The sequence below is a fragment of the Haliotis rubra genome, unplaced genomic scaffold, assembly GCF_003918875.1.
Source record: "Haliotis rubra isolate DU_JTF1 unplaced genomic scaffold, ASM391887v1 Scf7, whole genome shotgun sequence".
NCBI lineage: Eukaryota > Metazoa > Mollusca > Gastropoda > Lepetellida > Haliotidae > Haliotis > Haliotis rubra.
The window spans coordinates 3,879,033-3,893,134 of NW_025767412.1; the positions used below are offsets into that span (position 1 = coordinate 3,879,033).

The 14,102-nt window shown below is 46.0% G+C and overlaps 1 protein-coding gene across 1 annotated transcript in view; it reads left to right on the forward strand.

Annotated features, from left to right (window-relative positions):
- LOC124258602 (gamma-secretase-activating protein-like) overlaps positions 1-14,102 on the forward strand; it is a 63,770-nt gene that overhangs the window by 24,937 nt on the left and 24,731 nt on the right. Inside the window, exons 12-15 of the mRNA XM_046692668.1 lie at positions 364-448; positions 1,371-1,377; positions 1,441-1,528; positions 3,455-3,609. Of these exons, the coding sequence (XP_046548624.1) occupies positions 364-448; positions 1,371-1,377; positions 1,441-1,528; positions 3,455-3,609 (335 nt within the window). The remainder of the gene's footprint in view (positions 1-363; positions 449-1,370; positions 1,378-1,440; positions 1,529-3,454; positions 3,610-14,102) is intronic.

A 14,102-nucleotide genomic window follows, 5' to 3' on the forward strand; every position in this document is an offset into this window, starting at 1 on the left:
TAATGTAATAATATTGTTCATCATCAAGAAACTACAGCTAGCTCCAGTGCTACAACTAAAAGCAAGTCATGCAATTTAAATCCCCAGATTTTCTGTTATGCTCTAAAAAAGTAATGGAAAATTCAGCCAATATTGTATGAACCCGCAAACTCGTACATGAGTAGGGGGCGGTGGGGTAGCCCAGTGGTTAAAGCGTTTGCTCATCAGGCCGAAGGCCCAGGTTCGATTCCCCACTTGGGTACAATGAAGCCCATTTCTGGTGTCCCCCGCTATAATATTGCTGGAATATTGCTAAAAGTGGCATAAAACCCAACTCACTTACTCACTCACATGAGTAGGTCTGATGCTGGTTTTGTTTTGCAGCAAAGGTTCTCCATGGGTGTGTCACAGGACTGCCAAGGAGTTTGATTGGATCACGTAGACTTTCCTTTCATTGGATTGGTGAGTTGTTTGCATAAAACAGGGTGGTGGGGTAGCCTAGTGGTTAAAGTCTTTGCTAGTCATGCCCAAAACCCAGGTTCCATGTGTGAAGTCCGAGTTTGGTGTCCCCCACTATGATATTTCTAGAATATTGCTGAAAGCGGCATAAAACCTCACTCAACCATTTACTCAGCATACATGTTTTGTCAATTACACAACAAGTCAGTAACATAAGCAGGAGTGACATTTATAAGGAATGGACCAACTTGAGGTGCATGCATAATCAAGTAGTTGCAGAAGAAAACATCCGTAGATGTGAGTTCAGATCTACAGAAAGATGCCCCTTTTCATGCCACCATAAGGAGATGGGGAACAGTATTTTAGCTTTGTAGTCACCATGTCTCATGATAATCCATCCTCTATAATCTCCAGGGTATACCTTACAATAAATCTCCACTAGTACCCTGAATCTATGGCTCGGACAGATAATTTTATTACCTCCCTTTGCTGGCTCTGCATTCTCACACTAGCCACTCAGCTAAGCCACCGTTACAACCGAGCTTGCCAGTGTCAACAAAGATAGCGGTCGCAGCCACGAATGTTTGTTCGTAGTGCGACTCAGATTTGGGGGGAAATCATACAGACAAATTGACTGGTCTGAAACCTTAAAAAATATATGCAAGAACTCTTTCTACCTCTTTCAGAGTACCTCTGCAACAATTATGTTGCCAAGTTTAATCAGTTAGATAAAAGAAGCAAAAGTGAGTTGTGATTGGTATGCTCAACTTCCCAGCGTAGACACCTGATTGGAGAAATTGCCAGCCAAGGGAGGTAATAAAATCATGGAGCCGAGACATAGATGCATCCAGGGTATAGTGTAGATTTATCGTAACGTATACCCTGGAGATTATCGAGGATGATGATAGTCCTGTTCTGTTTTTCTGTTCCAGAAAGAAGGTCAGATAATTGCAATGATTTGTTCTCATGTACATTCAGGAGTCTTAACCTCAAATACCTAAGCTTCTCCCAGGTATTCTTTGTCCATCTGCTCAATGTCAAACTGACTGTGGGATAGAGTTCGAACCATGTCATCATATTCTCCTTCACAGTAAGTACAACCCACTGACTGTAGTGGGATTGACGAGTGGGTCTCCCCGCTCAATGTTTCTGCTCAATGTCGGGATAGAGTTGAACCATGTCATCATATTCTCCTTCACAGTAAGTACAACCCACTGACTGTAGTGGGATTGACGAGTGGGGTCTGCTCCGCCTGCTCAATGTCGGGATAGAGTTTGAACCATGTCATCATATTCTCCTTCACAGTAAGTACAACCCACTGACTGTAGTGGGATTGACGAGTGGGTCTCCCCCATCTGCTCAATGTCGGGATAGAGTTTGAACCATGTCATCATATTCTCCTTCACAGTAAGTACAACCCACTGACTGTAGTGGGATTGACGAGTGGGTCTCCCGCCTGCTCAATGTCTCTCAATGGGATAGAGTTGAACCATGTCATCATATTCTCCTTCACAGTAAGTACAACCCACTGACTGTAGTGGGATTGACGAGTGGGTCTCCCCCGTCTGCTCAATGTCGGGATAGAGTTCGAACCATGTCATCATATTCTCCTTCACAGTAAGTACAACCCACTGACTGTAGTGGGATTGACGAGTGGGTCTCCCCCATCTGCTCAATGTCGGGATAGAGTTCGAACCATGTCATCATATTCTCCTTCACAGTAAGTACAACCCACTGACTGTAGTGGGATTGACGAGTGGGTCTGCTCCGTCTGCTCAATGTCGGGATAGAGTTCGAACCATGTCATCATATTCTCCTTCACAGTAAGTACAACCCACTGACTGTAGTGGGATTGACGAGTGGGTCTGCTCCGTCTGCTCAATGTCGGGATAGAGTTTGAACCATGTCATCATATTCTCCTTCACAGTAAGTACAACCCACTGACTGTAGTGGGATTGACAAGTGGGTCTCCCCCGTCTGCTCAATGTTGGGATAGAGTTCGAACCATGTCATCATATTCTCCTTCACAGTAAGTACAACCCACTGACTGTAGTGGGATTGACGAGTGGGTCTGCTCCGTCTGCTCAATGTCGGGATAGAGTTCGAACCATGTCATCATATTCTCCTTCACAGTGAGTCAGTGGGAATTGCAGGAAAGTTTTCTTTGACTTAATGGACCTGGTGGTCAGAACTCCAGCACATGAATAATTGCACGTCATTGTGATGTGTCAATGTATGTATCCTATCTATACTGCAGGAGGTCCTCAAACATGTATTGTGCATGCTGACCAGTTTCAAGTGTAGGAAGTATTATTTACTCCATATAGAACTCTGATTTGCCTTCCATGATACAGCTAAAGAATATTGTAGACTGTGGCATTAAGCATCAAACTACTACGTGGATAGCTCATGGTAGATTTGCCGACAGGCTGTATCAATTGTAGGGGTAGAGAGTGTATTTGTGAAATCCTGAGTGCTACTGCTCCAGATCAAGGAAGAGAGTGTATTTGTGAAATCCTGAGTGCTACTGTTCCAGATCAAGGTAGAGAGTGTATTTGTGAAATCCTGAGTGCTACTGTTCCAGATCAAGATAGAGAGTGTATTTGTGAAATCCTGAGTACTACTGTTCCAGATCAAGATAGAGATTGTATTTGTGAAATCCTGAGTACTACTGTTCCAGATCAAGATAGAGATTGTATTTGTGAAATCCTGAGTACTACTGTTCCAGATCAAGATAGAGATTGTATTTGTGAAATCCTGAGTACTACTGTTCCAGATCAAGGTAGAGAGTGTATTTGTGAAATCCTGAGTACTACTGTTCCAGATCAAGATAGAGATTGTATTTGTGAAATCCTGAGTACTACTGTTCCAGATCAAGATAGAGAGTGTATTTGTGAAATCCTGAGTACTACTGTTCCAGATCAAGATAGAGATTGTATTTGTGAAATCCTGAGTACTACTGTTCCAGATCAAGATAGAGAGTGTATTTGTGAAATCCTGAGTACTACTGTTCCAGATCATGGTAGAGATCGGTCGATGAGCACCTCCAGTACAGCAAGCTTCATGACCTCTGACCCCGAGCTAGATCCTGCCCACAGTAACGTGTCCGCCTCCGACACGGAGGGAACCGACATCCGCCCAGACACTCGCACACACACCGTCAGGTTCCAGGTACAGAGATGTGAATCTGATACCACAGTAACACTTAAAACTGCTGTAGCCATGATTACTGTGACACTCTTATGATGTCCATATATACCTTGGTTGCAGGACACAGTCGTGTTGTAGCACTGTAGCTGGCCTCAGTACTTGATTGTACTAACTGATTGTAGCCCAGCTAGCCTCAGTACTATGTAGTACTATAACTGGCCACAAAGCATGTGTGTAGCCCTGTAGCTAGCCTCAGTACTATGTTGTAGCCACAATACTCTAACTGGCCACAATACATGTGTGTAGCCCTGTAGCTAGCCTCAGTACTATGTTGTAGCCCTGTTAGCTGGCCTCAGTACTATGTTGTAGCCCTGTAGCTGGCCTCAGTACTATGTTGTAGCCCTGTAGCTGGCCTCAGTACTATGTTGTAGCCCTGTAGCTGGCCTCAGTACTATGTTGTAGCCCTGTAGCTGGCCTCAGTAGTAAGTTGTAGCCCTGTAGCTGGCCTCAGTACTATGTTGTAGCCCTGTAGCTGGCCTCAGTACTATGTTGTAGCTTTGTCTGGACAAACCAGTGATTGATAGTTTGAGTCACACTACAGTGAAACCTGGCCACACAATCCACTTATTGTCACCTGGACAACCAGCATTGGTTTCTGGGATCATGTAGGTTGTGTTACAGAGCAAACAAAGATGGTGACTGTGGTCACGGTAGAAGGTGAACATGAACTGAACGACCAACTGTCACACTGGATATGTGGACTGTGCTGACACTAGTGTTGTTCCAATGATGGAAAATAATTGAAAATCTATGAAAAGAAGGATTAAAAATGATTATTGATTTTAAAAAACATAAACGATTATTTTTCCTTATCCTGACTCATGTATTTTTGCTTGTCTCCCTCTTCCCGCAGACATTAGTGGAACACTTGAATCTTCTTTTTGAAGCTCCCTTAAAAAAAGCAGACGTAAAATCACTACTCACCAAGAGTTATCTCCCTCACCTTTTTGGCGGGAAAACGGCGCCACCCGTCTTCCCACTCTTCACTCTCTCCTTCTTCGCCCTAGTGGACGGTTGGGAGAGCACCTGGGTCTCCAACACAGCACTATATCCTTTTCTAACTTAGTTATTACCCTATCAGTTACCTTTATAAGGTTTCAGGGAGTATCCTTCTACAATATGGTTTGAAATTTATTAGCAAATTTGCCTGTTTATTCGCGTTTTCACGTGATTGTTCAATTTGTTTACATTTCATGAAAACCTGTTTTCGTTGCAGGTTTAGGTTCTCTGCTGCAGACCCGCATTTATTGTGCCCTAGTTGCACAGCAGCATGTACTTCCAGCTCTCGCTTTAAATTGTGTCAGCATTTAACAAAATTGGAATTTAATAATTATTATCTTTCTGTACTTAGACGTGCTAAGGATAAATCCAGACGGCTGTTGCAAGTCATGGCTAAACCGGCTGAGTCCCTAAAGAGCTGTTTGTCGTTGTCAGACGACATACTACCATCCAGTGATCTGCCGGAGCCGTCTTCAGAAGATGGGCGTGGGATGAAGTCCGCCATTACGTCGAAGAAAAGATCTTCTATGTCGGACAACTCCTCAACCCATACGAAGAAGAAGAGGTCATCTTCGTCGCAGAAGAAGCCTTATACACCTAAGGCTTCAACGAGATCTACTGGGGGCTCATCACAGACTACGAGGACCTTTTCTGCTGAGAACGTCCCGATGGAAGAAATAGGCTTATATGAAGAGCCGCCTATCCTCATCCCAGAGATACTACATAAGAAGAAGACGCAGGCCTCAGCAACGGTAACGTCAGCAACCTTATCGACGCAGTCTGAGTTACCTTCTACACTGGCAGCAGGGACCCATGAGGTACAGCGATCCCTGGACCATATCGCTACCCTCTCAGATGCGTCATCTCTACAGTCGTCGCAGACATTCAACCCCGGGACCTTCATGCAGCAATTCTCCCAACAGATGATGGACCTGATGGAGAAGCGCTTTGTGCAGGAAAGGACCTTGCATGATGGACAGCCAGCCGGCTCTCATGCTCAAGTCATCAACCTACGAGAGGGACCAGTGCTGCACGAAGGACCCCGCACCGGTGGTGCATCTGAGATGTCTACAAGAGGTTCTAGCTCTAGGACTAAGAGCAGACCTACCCTGCACCGCGGCGTCCAGCGAACCTGCGCGAAGGAAGGGACATTCATCCGACCGGAATAGATCGTCATCTGATGATGAGGCTAATAAAGAGCCTTCGCGCAGGCTACCTACATCACAGAGGAAGAAGCTTACACCTCCAAGAAGATACAGAGAGACGTCTCAGGACTCAGACCCTCAACAAAATCTCTCACCTGCGCGAAGGTCGTCAGATAGATCATCAATAATGTCACCATCACCACGCGCAGGTCATCGCGGGATTCACCACATAGGAATATAGTGCCTTTGGCGAAGGCAACCCCGGACTGCGTAGGCGGCTCACCTCCGCGCGGGTAGCCATACAGATCTCCTCTTAGAACTACACATAGTTCTACGTACTCATCTCCACACAGATCGCCACGCAGATCTCCATGCAGGGAGGATACTCAACGATCATATCCAACTGGACATGATACAGAGGACGATGGCGGAATCATATTTTCGGACTCAGAAATAAAATAAAGGATGGCTAATGGACTGGACCTAGCGTCACCCTCTAGAGAAGAGAATGAAGGATTCACGTACCTAAGAAAGGACGATGATGTAGACACAATCACCCTACCTCCAATTGACCCGGTCTCGGACGTACCTGAGGACCTTGACGCAGCCTTCAGGAAGGCAACAAAGTTCCAGTCTCCAAATATCCCACAGTTCAACGCAAAGAAGTTCTCACTACATAATATTGACCCCTTCATGAAGGCACCAGAAATAGATGAGAACTATAAAATCATCAACGACTCCCGGACCAAATCACCAGATTGATGACAAAAAGCTGGCACAGATAGACACTTTGACCAGACGGATTTTCTTTGGACTTAACAGATCGAGGGCAATTAATGAGACGATCAACTCCAAGTTCAGGAACTCAACTGCGGAGGAAGACCGGATGATTTATTCTGCCTCACTAACGCTGAAAAAGGACCACCAATTTATATCAGAGCATTTGGCATCCATATCAGCAGCCTTGAAGCTCGCCAGAAGACAAGGACTAAGCATCTAAGCATCTCTTGGGAAGGACTAAACGCTTACGCGTTCCCGCCACCAGCTCTAATAACGCAAGTGTTGCAGAAAATCATGCAGACGAAGAACCTGCAACTGATTTTGATCGTGCCTTACTGGCCAGCGAGAATATGGGTTCCATTCTCATACAAGAACTAGGACCTCCTCAACTGCAACTACCAGAGTGGACGAACTTGCTAGTACATCCACACACCAAGCAAGCGACACGGAAACCCCAAAGTGTTCTGCTACACGCATGGACCGTATCAAGGCGTACTTGAATAAGAGAGGATATTCCGCCAGGGCAGTTAAAGCGGTCACGCTAGCGTTACGCAAATCAACCCGGAACTTGTACGACGACAAGTGCCGAAGCTTTGAGACCTACGACTTGAAAAAAGGTTTCACAGCCATGAAAGCGACACACTCTCAAGTGGTGGACTACCTTTGTCACCTAAGACATACGAAGCAGTTAAAAGGGTCAACACTCTCAACATACCTAGCGGCATTAAGCTCAGTTATCACTATGAGGATGAGTGTAAAACTGACTAAGGTACCAGAGTTACTGGCCTTACTATGCTCTTTTAAATTGGAGGACCAACAACAGAGATTTAAATCTCCGGCTTGGGACCTCAATATAGTTCTACAGCATCTCACCAGTGACGCTTATGAACCATTAGATAGGACATCTTTTGAGTTCTTGACGCAGAAAACGCTATTTCTGATTGCCTTAGCAACAGCAGCAAGAATGTTGGAAATACATGCTCTAGACTTTGAAAGGACACGATTTGATGAAAATCAAAACATCGTACATATGGGACTAAGATGGGACTTTATAGCAAAGAATCAACTACCAGGTCAACATCTCAGCATTATCATCAGTCCTTGGGCCTCAGGATACACAAGATTTATCCTTGTGCCCAGTAAGAGCATTAAAAGTCTACCTACAAATGTCTAAGACCAGGAGACGAAAATTCAAGCGTCTTTTCATCCCTATATTGGCAGAGACACAGACAAAGATCTCTTGCACTACGATATCAATATGGATGAGAACTGTCATTTTACGGGCCTACAAAGCAGCAGGACTGGATCCTCCACGAGCCTCCAATCCACATGAAATTAGAGCTCTGGCGTCAACACTCGCTCTACATGGAAACTGCTCTATCCCTACTACGATAATGGAGGGCTGCTTTTGGAAATTGGACATGGTGTTTGCCAACCACTACCTGAGAGACATCCCAACTGAAGACGTCTCCGGTATTCACCATTTCGGCCCCCTTGTTGTAGCACAACAACTGACAGTTCCACAGAGGCGCTGAGACAGAGTCTCGCCCTTTTATCACATGACTTGCAAAAGCCAACACTCAGGAGAGTTATACAGCTTTAGAGTCCATATGCACGTCTAAGATGGACTAGCATGAGTGATAAGACCCAGTACTTGTAAGGACATACTCGTACATAACAAGGGTCACTTCTCCACTTGATGCATGCATCAAGAGATGGAGTTGTTAAATCTCACAAATAATGTTTGTGGTCCCCCCATCAGAGAAAGCTGGAAGTAAGGGTTACAGCAGCAGAGCTTAGCAGTAAATTTAAAGTGCTACCAGGAAGTTCCCATAGGGGGGTTCGTAAGACGTAAATCACCAAATTGGAATCCAGAAGTGGCTTGACCCACCACCAAATCCGTAGGATTCTACAAGCAAAAATACATGAGTCAGGATAAGGAAAAATATGTAATTTTCTGAATAAAATTGATATTTTATACTTATCCTGACTCATGAGGTATGCCCTCCCAACCTCCCCTCAGGCACTTTGGATTTCCCAGCAAATCTAAGTGTCGGGCTTGAAATTCGGAGAGAGTGAAGAGTGGGAAGACGGGTGGCGCCGTTTTCACGCCAAAACGGTGAGGGAGATAACTCTTGGTGAGTAGTGATTTTACATCTGCTTTTTTTAAGGGAGCTTCAAAAAGGAGATTCAAGTGTTCCACAAACGTTTGCAGGAAGAGGGAGACAAGCAAAAATACATGAGTCAGGATAAGTATAAAATATCAAATTTTTAACTTATCCTATCTCACGACTTGCACCTCTCTCTCTTCATTCGACCATGAGTGGAAACGAATTAAACTTTGCTCCAGGCCTTCCTTGTCCCTGTCCCCGTGCTGTGCATGCCTTCCTGCCTTAGCCATGCTCACTAGGCCGTGACAGCACGTGGCATGCGCAGTCCTCTCCCACGTGATCACCTTCCATACTCATTCTCTTTCTTGTCGCTCGACAGAGTGGACGTGAATTTTTTTTTTTCGTCTGATAATTACTCAACATGGTTAAGCCTGTTCAGGCCAGAAACGAAGTTTTGCACTCAGCGTAATAAAGTTTTTTCAGCTTGGGACCCACACACATCGTGTGTTGATTATGTGGGTTGTTGTGATTAGGACAAACGTTGTCCTAAGTGTTCAGGACTGTCTAATGAGGATTTTAAAGCTTACTAACGTGCTTGTGCCAGACGTTTGGCAGATAGGGCCAGGAATGCTTATGCGGGATCTGGTCCATCTCCCGCTAAAAACAATGTTTACATCGCCCCACCCTACCTGCTCGCCGTTCTAAATCTCCCGTCTTTCCCAGCGAAGATTTTATGGACGCTTCGTCTGATTCCTATTTGTCTGAGAATGTTAAAAGGCGTTTGGGACGCTTTCCTCACCTAGCTCCAGTTCTCGTACGCATGCAAGGGTGGTAATGACTGATATTTCCTCTACACAAGACCTGCGATCTACTTCATCTCGTAGATCCGTTTCTTCGGACCGTTCAAACTTCTCGAAAGCTTCTAAATCCAAGCATTCATCATCGAAGCGTGGATCGGCGTGGTTGGAACATAACCGTTCTCCTCTTCGTACGGTTTCATTCCACCGAAACAATTCACCCACACGAGTTGAGTCACCATCTGGTTCGGAGGTGCGAATTCGTTCTTCTACTGCTGGGAAGTGTCGTTCTAGATCTCGTTCACGCTCGAGCTCTCGTCGTCCTTCCAATGTACCAGTCCGAACCGATTCACCACCTCGATTCATTTCACCAATCAGAATTGGGTCTAATGCCAGTGTTGGTTCACTAGAACGGAACCATTCACCTAGCCGTGTCATTGCCAAGGGTCGAACTAGTTCACTCAGCCGAGCCGGCTCACCAGACCGTAATCGAATGGGTTCACCTGACCGAACTGATTCACGTAATCGAATGGGTTCACCTGACCGAACTGATTCACGTAATCGAATGGGTTCACCAGGACGAACCGGTTCACATTCCCGACTCATTCACCTCAACATAGGTTTCAGTTCGATTCACCATCTCATAGTCGAATCAATTCACCACAGCGTTTTGATTCACGTAGTTGTTCAGTCTCACCTGGTCGAAGTGGTTGGCCATTTCGATCCGGTTCACCTAGCCGTACGGTGTGTTTTCGTCAGAGTGATTCTCGTAGTCGGTCTCATTCACCTCAGGTGAATCAGGATATCCCCTCTTGTCAGTCTAGACTAAGTAGCGTAATTTTGCGCACACTGTAACAATATTTACTTCCTCGGATCCCCACTCGTCATGTGTGGGTTGTATTGACCTGTGTTCCTGGAGCAAACGTTGTCGGGAATGTGCTTCCTTATCAAGGACGTTTTTAGAGCATGTAGACATGCTTGATCCCGCTGGCTGGCAGACAGAGCTTGTTACACTTCAACAGTTGATCACCCGACAAACCCCCGCTTTTAACAACCGGTATTAACTGCTCGTCGTCCGGAGATTCCCATGTCGGACGGTGATAATTTTATTGGTGCATCATTAGATGTCTTCTCGTGGTTCTGCCTCATGAAAATGCTCTGTGTTGCCAGCTGACTCACACATCCGATCTACATCGTCAAATCGCCGAACCGATTCACCACACCGAATCGTTTCTCCATACCGAATGGATTCACCAGACCGAACCGTTTTGCCATACCGAATGGATTCACCAGACCGAACCGTTTCGCCACGGCGTATGTGGATTACGACATTGACTCAGTTTCCTCCTATCGCCGAAATGGTTCACATCATCGATTCAATTCACAGCACCGAAACGATTCACCTCGGCCGGAACATTTCACCGCGCCTCACCGGTTCATCTGAGCGTTCTAGATCTCTCCATCAGCTGAGATCATTTAAACGTTTGGGATTACTGAACCGATCCAGATCAGAACACGATCCAGATCACAACACCGGTGTAGATCACGGACTGATTCAGATCACGTCAACATTCCGGCTCACCACCCTGAACCGATTTACCAGCCCGACTTGTACCGTTTCACCAGGCCGAAAAGCTCCTTATCGTCGAACCAGTTCACCTGGCCGTTCAAGTTCACTGAATTGTCAGCATTTATCGAACTGTCAGCTTTCATCAATAATCCGTTCCTCGGACCTTGCCAGCAATTGAGCTTATTCAGGAATTGGGCGATTCACCACTCGTGTTTTTTCCAACACGGCGCATCTTACCAGCCTATCAGAGCCTATGCCAAATGTGTCTGGGTTGCCTCCCAAGACACTTAACCCGCATCGAACCTCGTCTTTGTTTTCATGGTTCGGGCTACGCCAGTCGCCTATAAGAGGCAGGAATGGTTTTGGTTGATTCGACACACATGATCGCATGGTTCGCCGACCACCTACAGCTACCTAGAGCAAGATACCAGATGTTCAATTGATTGCATTCAACATGAAGGATCGGGACTTGTCAACATTGGTTTTCCACATCCTCAACGAGGTTCGTGAACTTGAATCTAGATTGGGCCAAATTTGTCGAACTCTGCTAGTTTTCAACACGATCATAGTTTTCAGGGCATCTGTGAGGCGCTGAATTCCTCATTACGAAGTGGCAAGCTCTAAGCTCGACAATTTGATTTGTTTATCCGGTTCACCTTACGGCTTGTGAGGTGCTTAATGTTATTAGTCACATAACTTATCCCACCTTGTACCCCTTTTTGGGATGATTGTACAGAGGTAGTAGCTATGTGCTTCACCATGCCGAATTGATTTACATGTGATGTCAGTAGCACAGTCATCTAGAGATATCACGCTCGGCACTTGACGGTCTGACGATCCCAGTTCTCAAGAGTCCTCCGTGACCGGGGCTCATCTCATTCCAGATTTAATCTACCATCCGATCTTCACCTTTGATGAATGATTCGGTTCAACGATTCTACCCTTCGGTGGAGATATCAGTTCTACAACCACCCGATATGGCATAACTAGATACACTTGCTAGCCAGGAATACTTTACGACACTCCGATGAGTCTTGTTACTACAGACTACTGGTAACAGCGTGTTTGTGTATCGCTGGGTGCAATTGTTGCAGATGGTTCGTCATCTTCAGCTCCCTTTGTTTTACATGATAAGCAAATTTCTGGACAGATAACAAATGGGTGAAGTTTTTGCGCATGGTACCAGCAGTGATGTTTTGTCAAATAGCCAGCATAGCTCAGCCCGGAATTTATGGGTTGCGACTCGCCCGGTTAACCGAAGACCATGTTGTCCGTTTTTTTGTCACTCGTGTGTAACGTTTGCAAATGGCGGACTACTGTTTGTTTACCGGAATTTTGATGATTAGAGTGACTATGAAGTGCCCTTGCAGACTTGTCTTGGTCCCACGAATCGGATACCAAGTCCAGCCTTTAAATGCTAGTAACAATGAACGCTGCCATTCCCAGAAAGAGTGAATGTGTCGGGATTTTGACAGCCAGTCAAGAGAGACTGCTTATCGAGGGTGACAGACAGAAACACCCGTGAACGGTTTGACTAGTTTGACCTGCGAGGGTCGTGGGGTAGCCTAGTTGTTAAAGCGTTCGATCCCCACATGGGCACAATGTGTTAAGCCCATTTCTGGTGTCCCCTGCCATGATGTTGCTGGATTATTGCTAAAAGCGGTGTAAAACTAAACTCAGTCAGTCAGTCAGTCAGTCCCTCGACCTGTGAGACGCCTACCATCACATCCGGATACATCCAGACTATCGGAAGTATCTTCGATTTACTTTCATGGGGCGTCTTTGATACCAATGGAGGGTCCTGCTGCATGGGCATATGTGCGGCCCGTGGCTTTTTACTCAGATACCCATTCCAATAACAAGCTACCTGCATTGTCGAGGCGTGACACCGCCTCCGTGGTGTAGTGGTTAGAGCATCCGACCGAAAAGCGGAAGGTCGCGGGTTCGATCCCCGACCGCGTCATACCAAAAAGACGTTAAAATATGGTACTTGTTGGTCCCTACTTGTTGGTCCCTGCCTGGTGCTCGGCTTTAATGGGTACAACAAGGACTGGTCGGCTCGGAGTCAGTATAATGTGTCTGAGTGGGGCATTCATGCTTCACTGCGGCGTGGTGTCTCAGTGGGCTAGCACTATAAAACCAGCTTAAGTCTGGGCTAGTACAAGCAGCCGCACTTACACATACACGTGCATGCACGTCATCATATGAGCGAAATATTCTCAAGCACGACGTAAAACCCAATTTCACCTCACCTCACCAAGCGTGACATTTGAGAACTATATCGACGACTGTGTTCAAGCCCAGCAGGATCCAGACGTCCTTCCTCTCCACAGGCAGTTCATCATCAAGTTGCTCACGCAATTAGGATGGCTGCTAAATTCGGAGAAATCAGAGGTAACACCGACCCGATGATTTCTTTTTATTGGGACAATATTCAACACGACAGGTCATGATGTTTGTGCCCCAGGAGAGGTGGGACAAGATTCAGTGCAACGCACCATTAGTGCTGGTCCAACCCACACCTTTTCGCCAGTGGCAGAAGTTCTAGAGTGGTTGACGTCGGCACAAGAGCTGACTTACAGGGGCCAGCTGCAGCTTTGCCCTCTTCAGATGTTTCTGTGCCCATACATCGGGGACGACAACCCCAGGGAGTTGATTCGTCTTCCCACACAACTACATTCAGTCTTTCGTTGGTGGCTCAACAAGTGGAATGTTTGTGTTGGAGTCTCTATGGTGCCGACTCAACACCTGTTCATTGACACATCTTTCAAGCTGGGGCGCTCACTTTCTCCATCAAGTGGCCTAGCAGTGGTCATCAGGAGAAAGGGCCCTTCATCACTTCTTCAACGAACTGGAATTCAGCACTGTCATTATTGCCTGTTCGGCACTCGGGACAACCATCAGCTTCAGCGCAGATGATCACCAGTTACGATCGTTTCTGCTTTGTGTACAATCTGAATAAAATTCTGAATTTTATTTCTGATTTGTGTCTTCGATTCTTCTGGGACTTGTTTGTTTTCCGATTCAATTACCCTTTCACCCTCCACGGGAC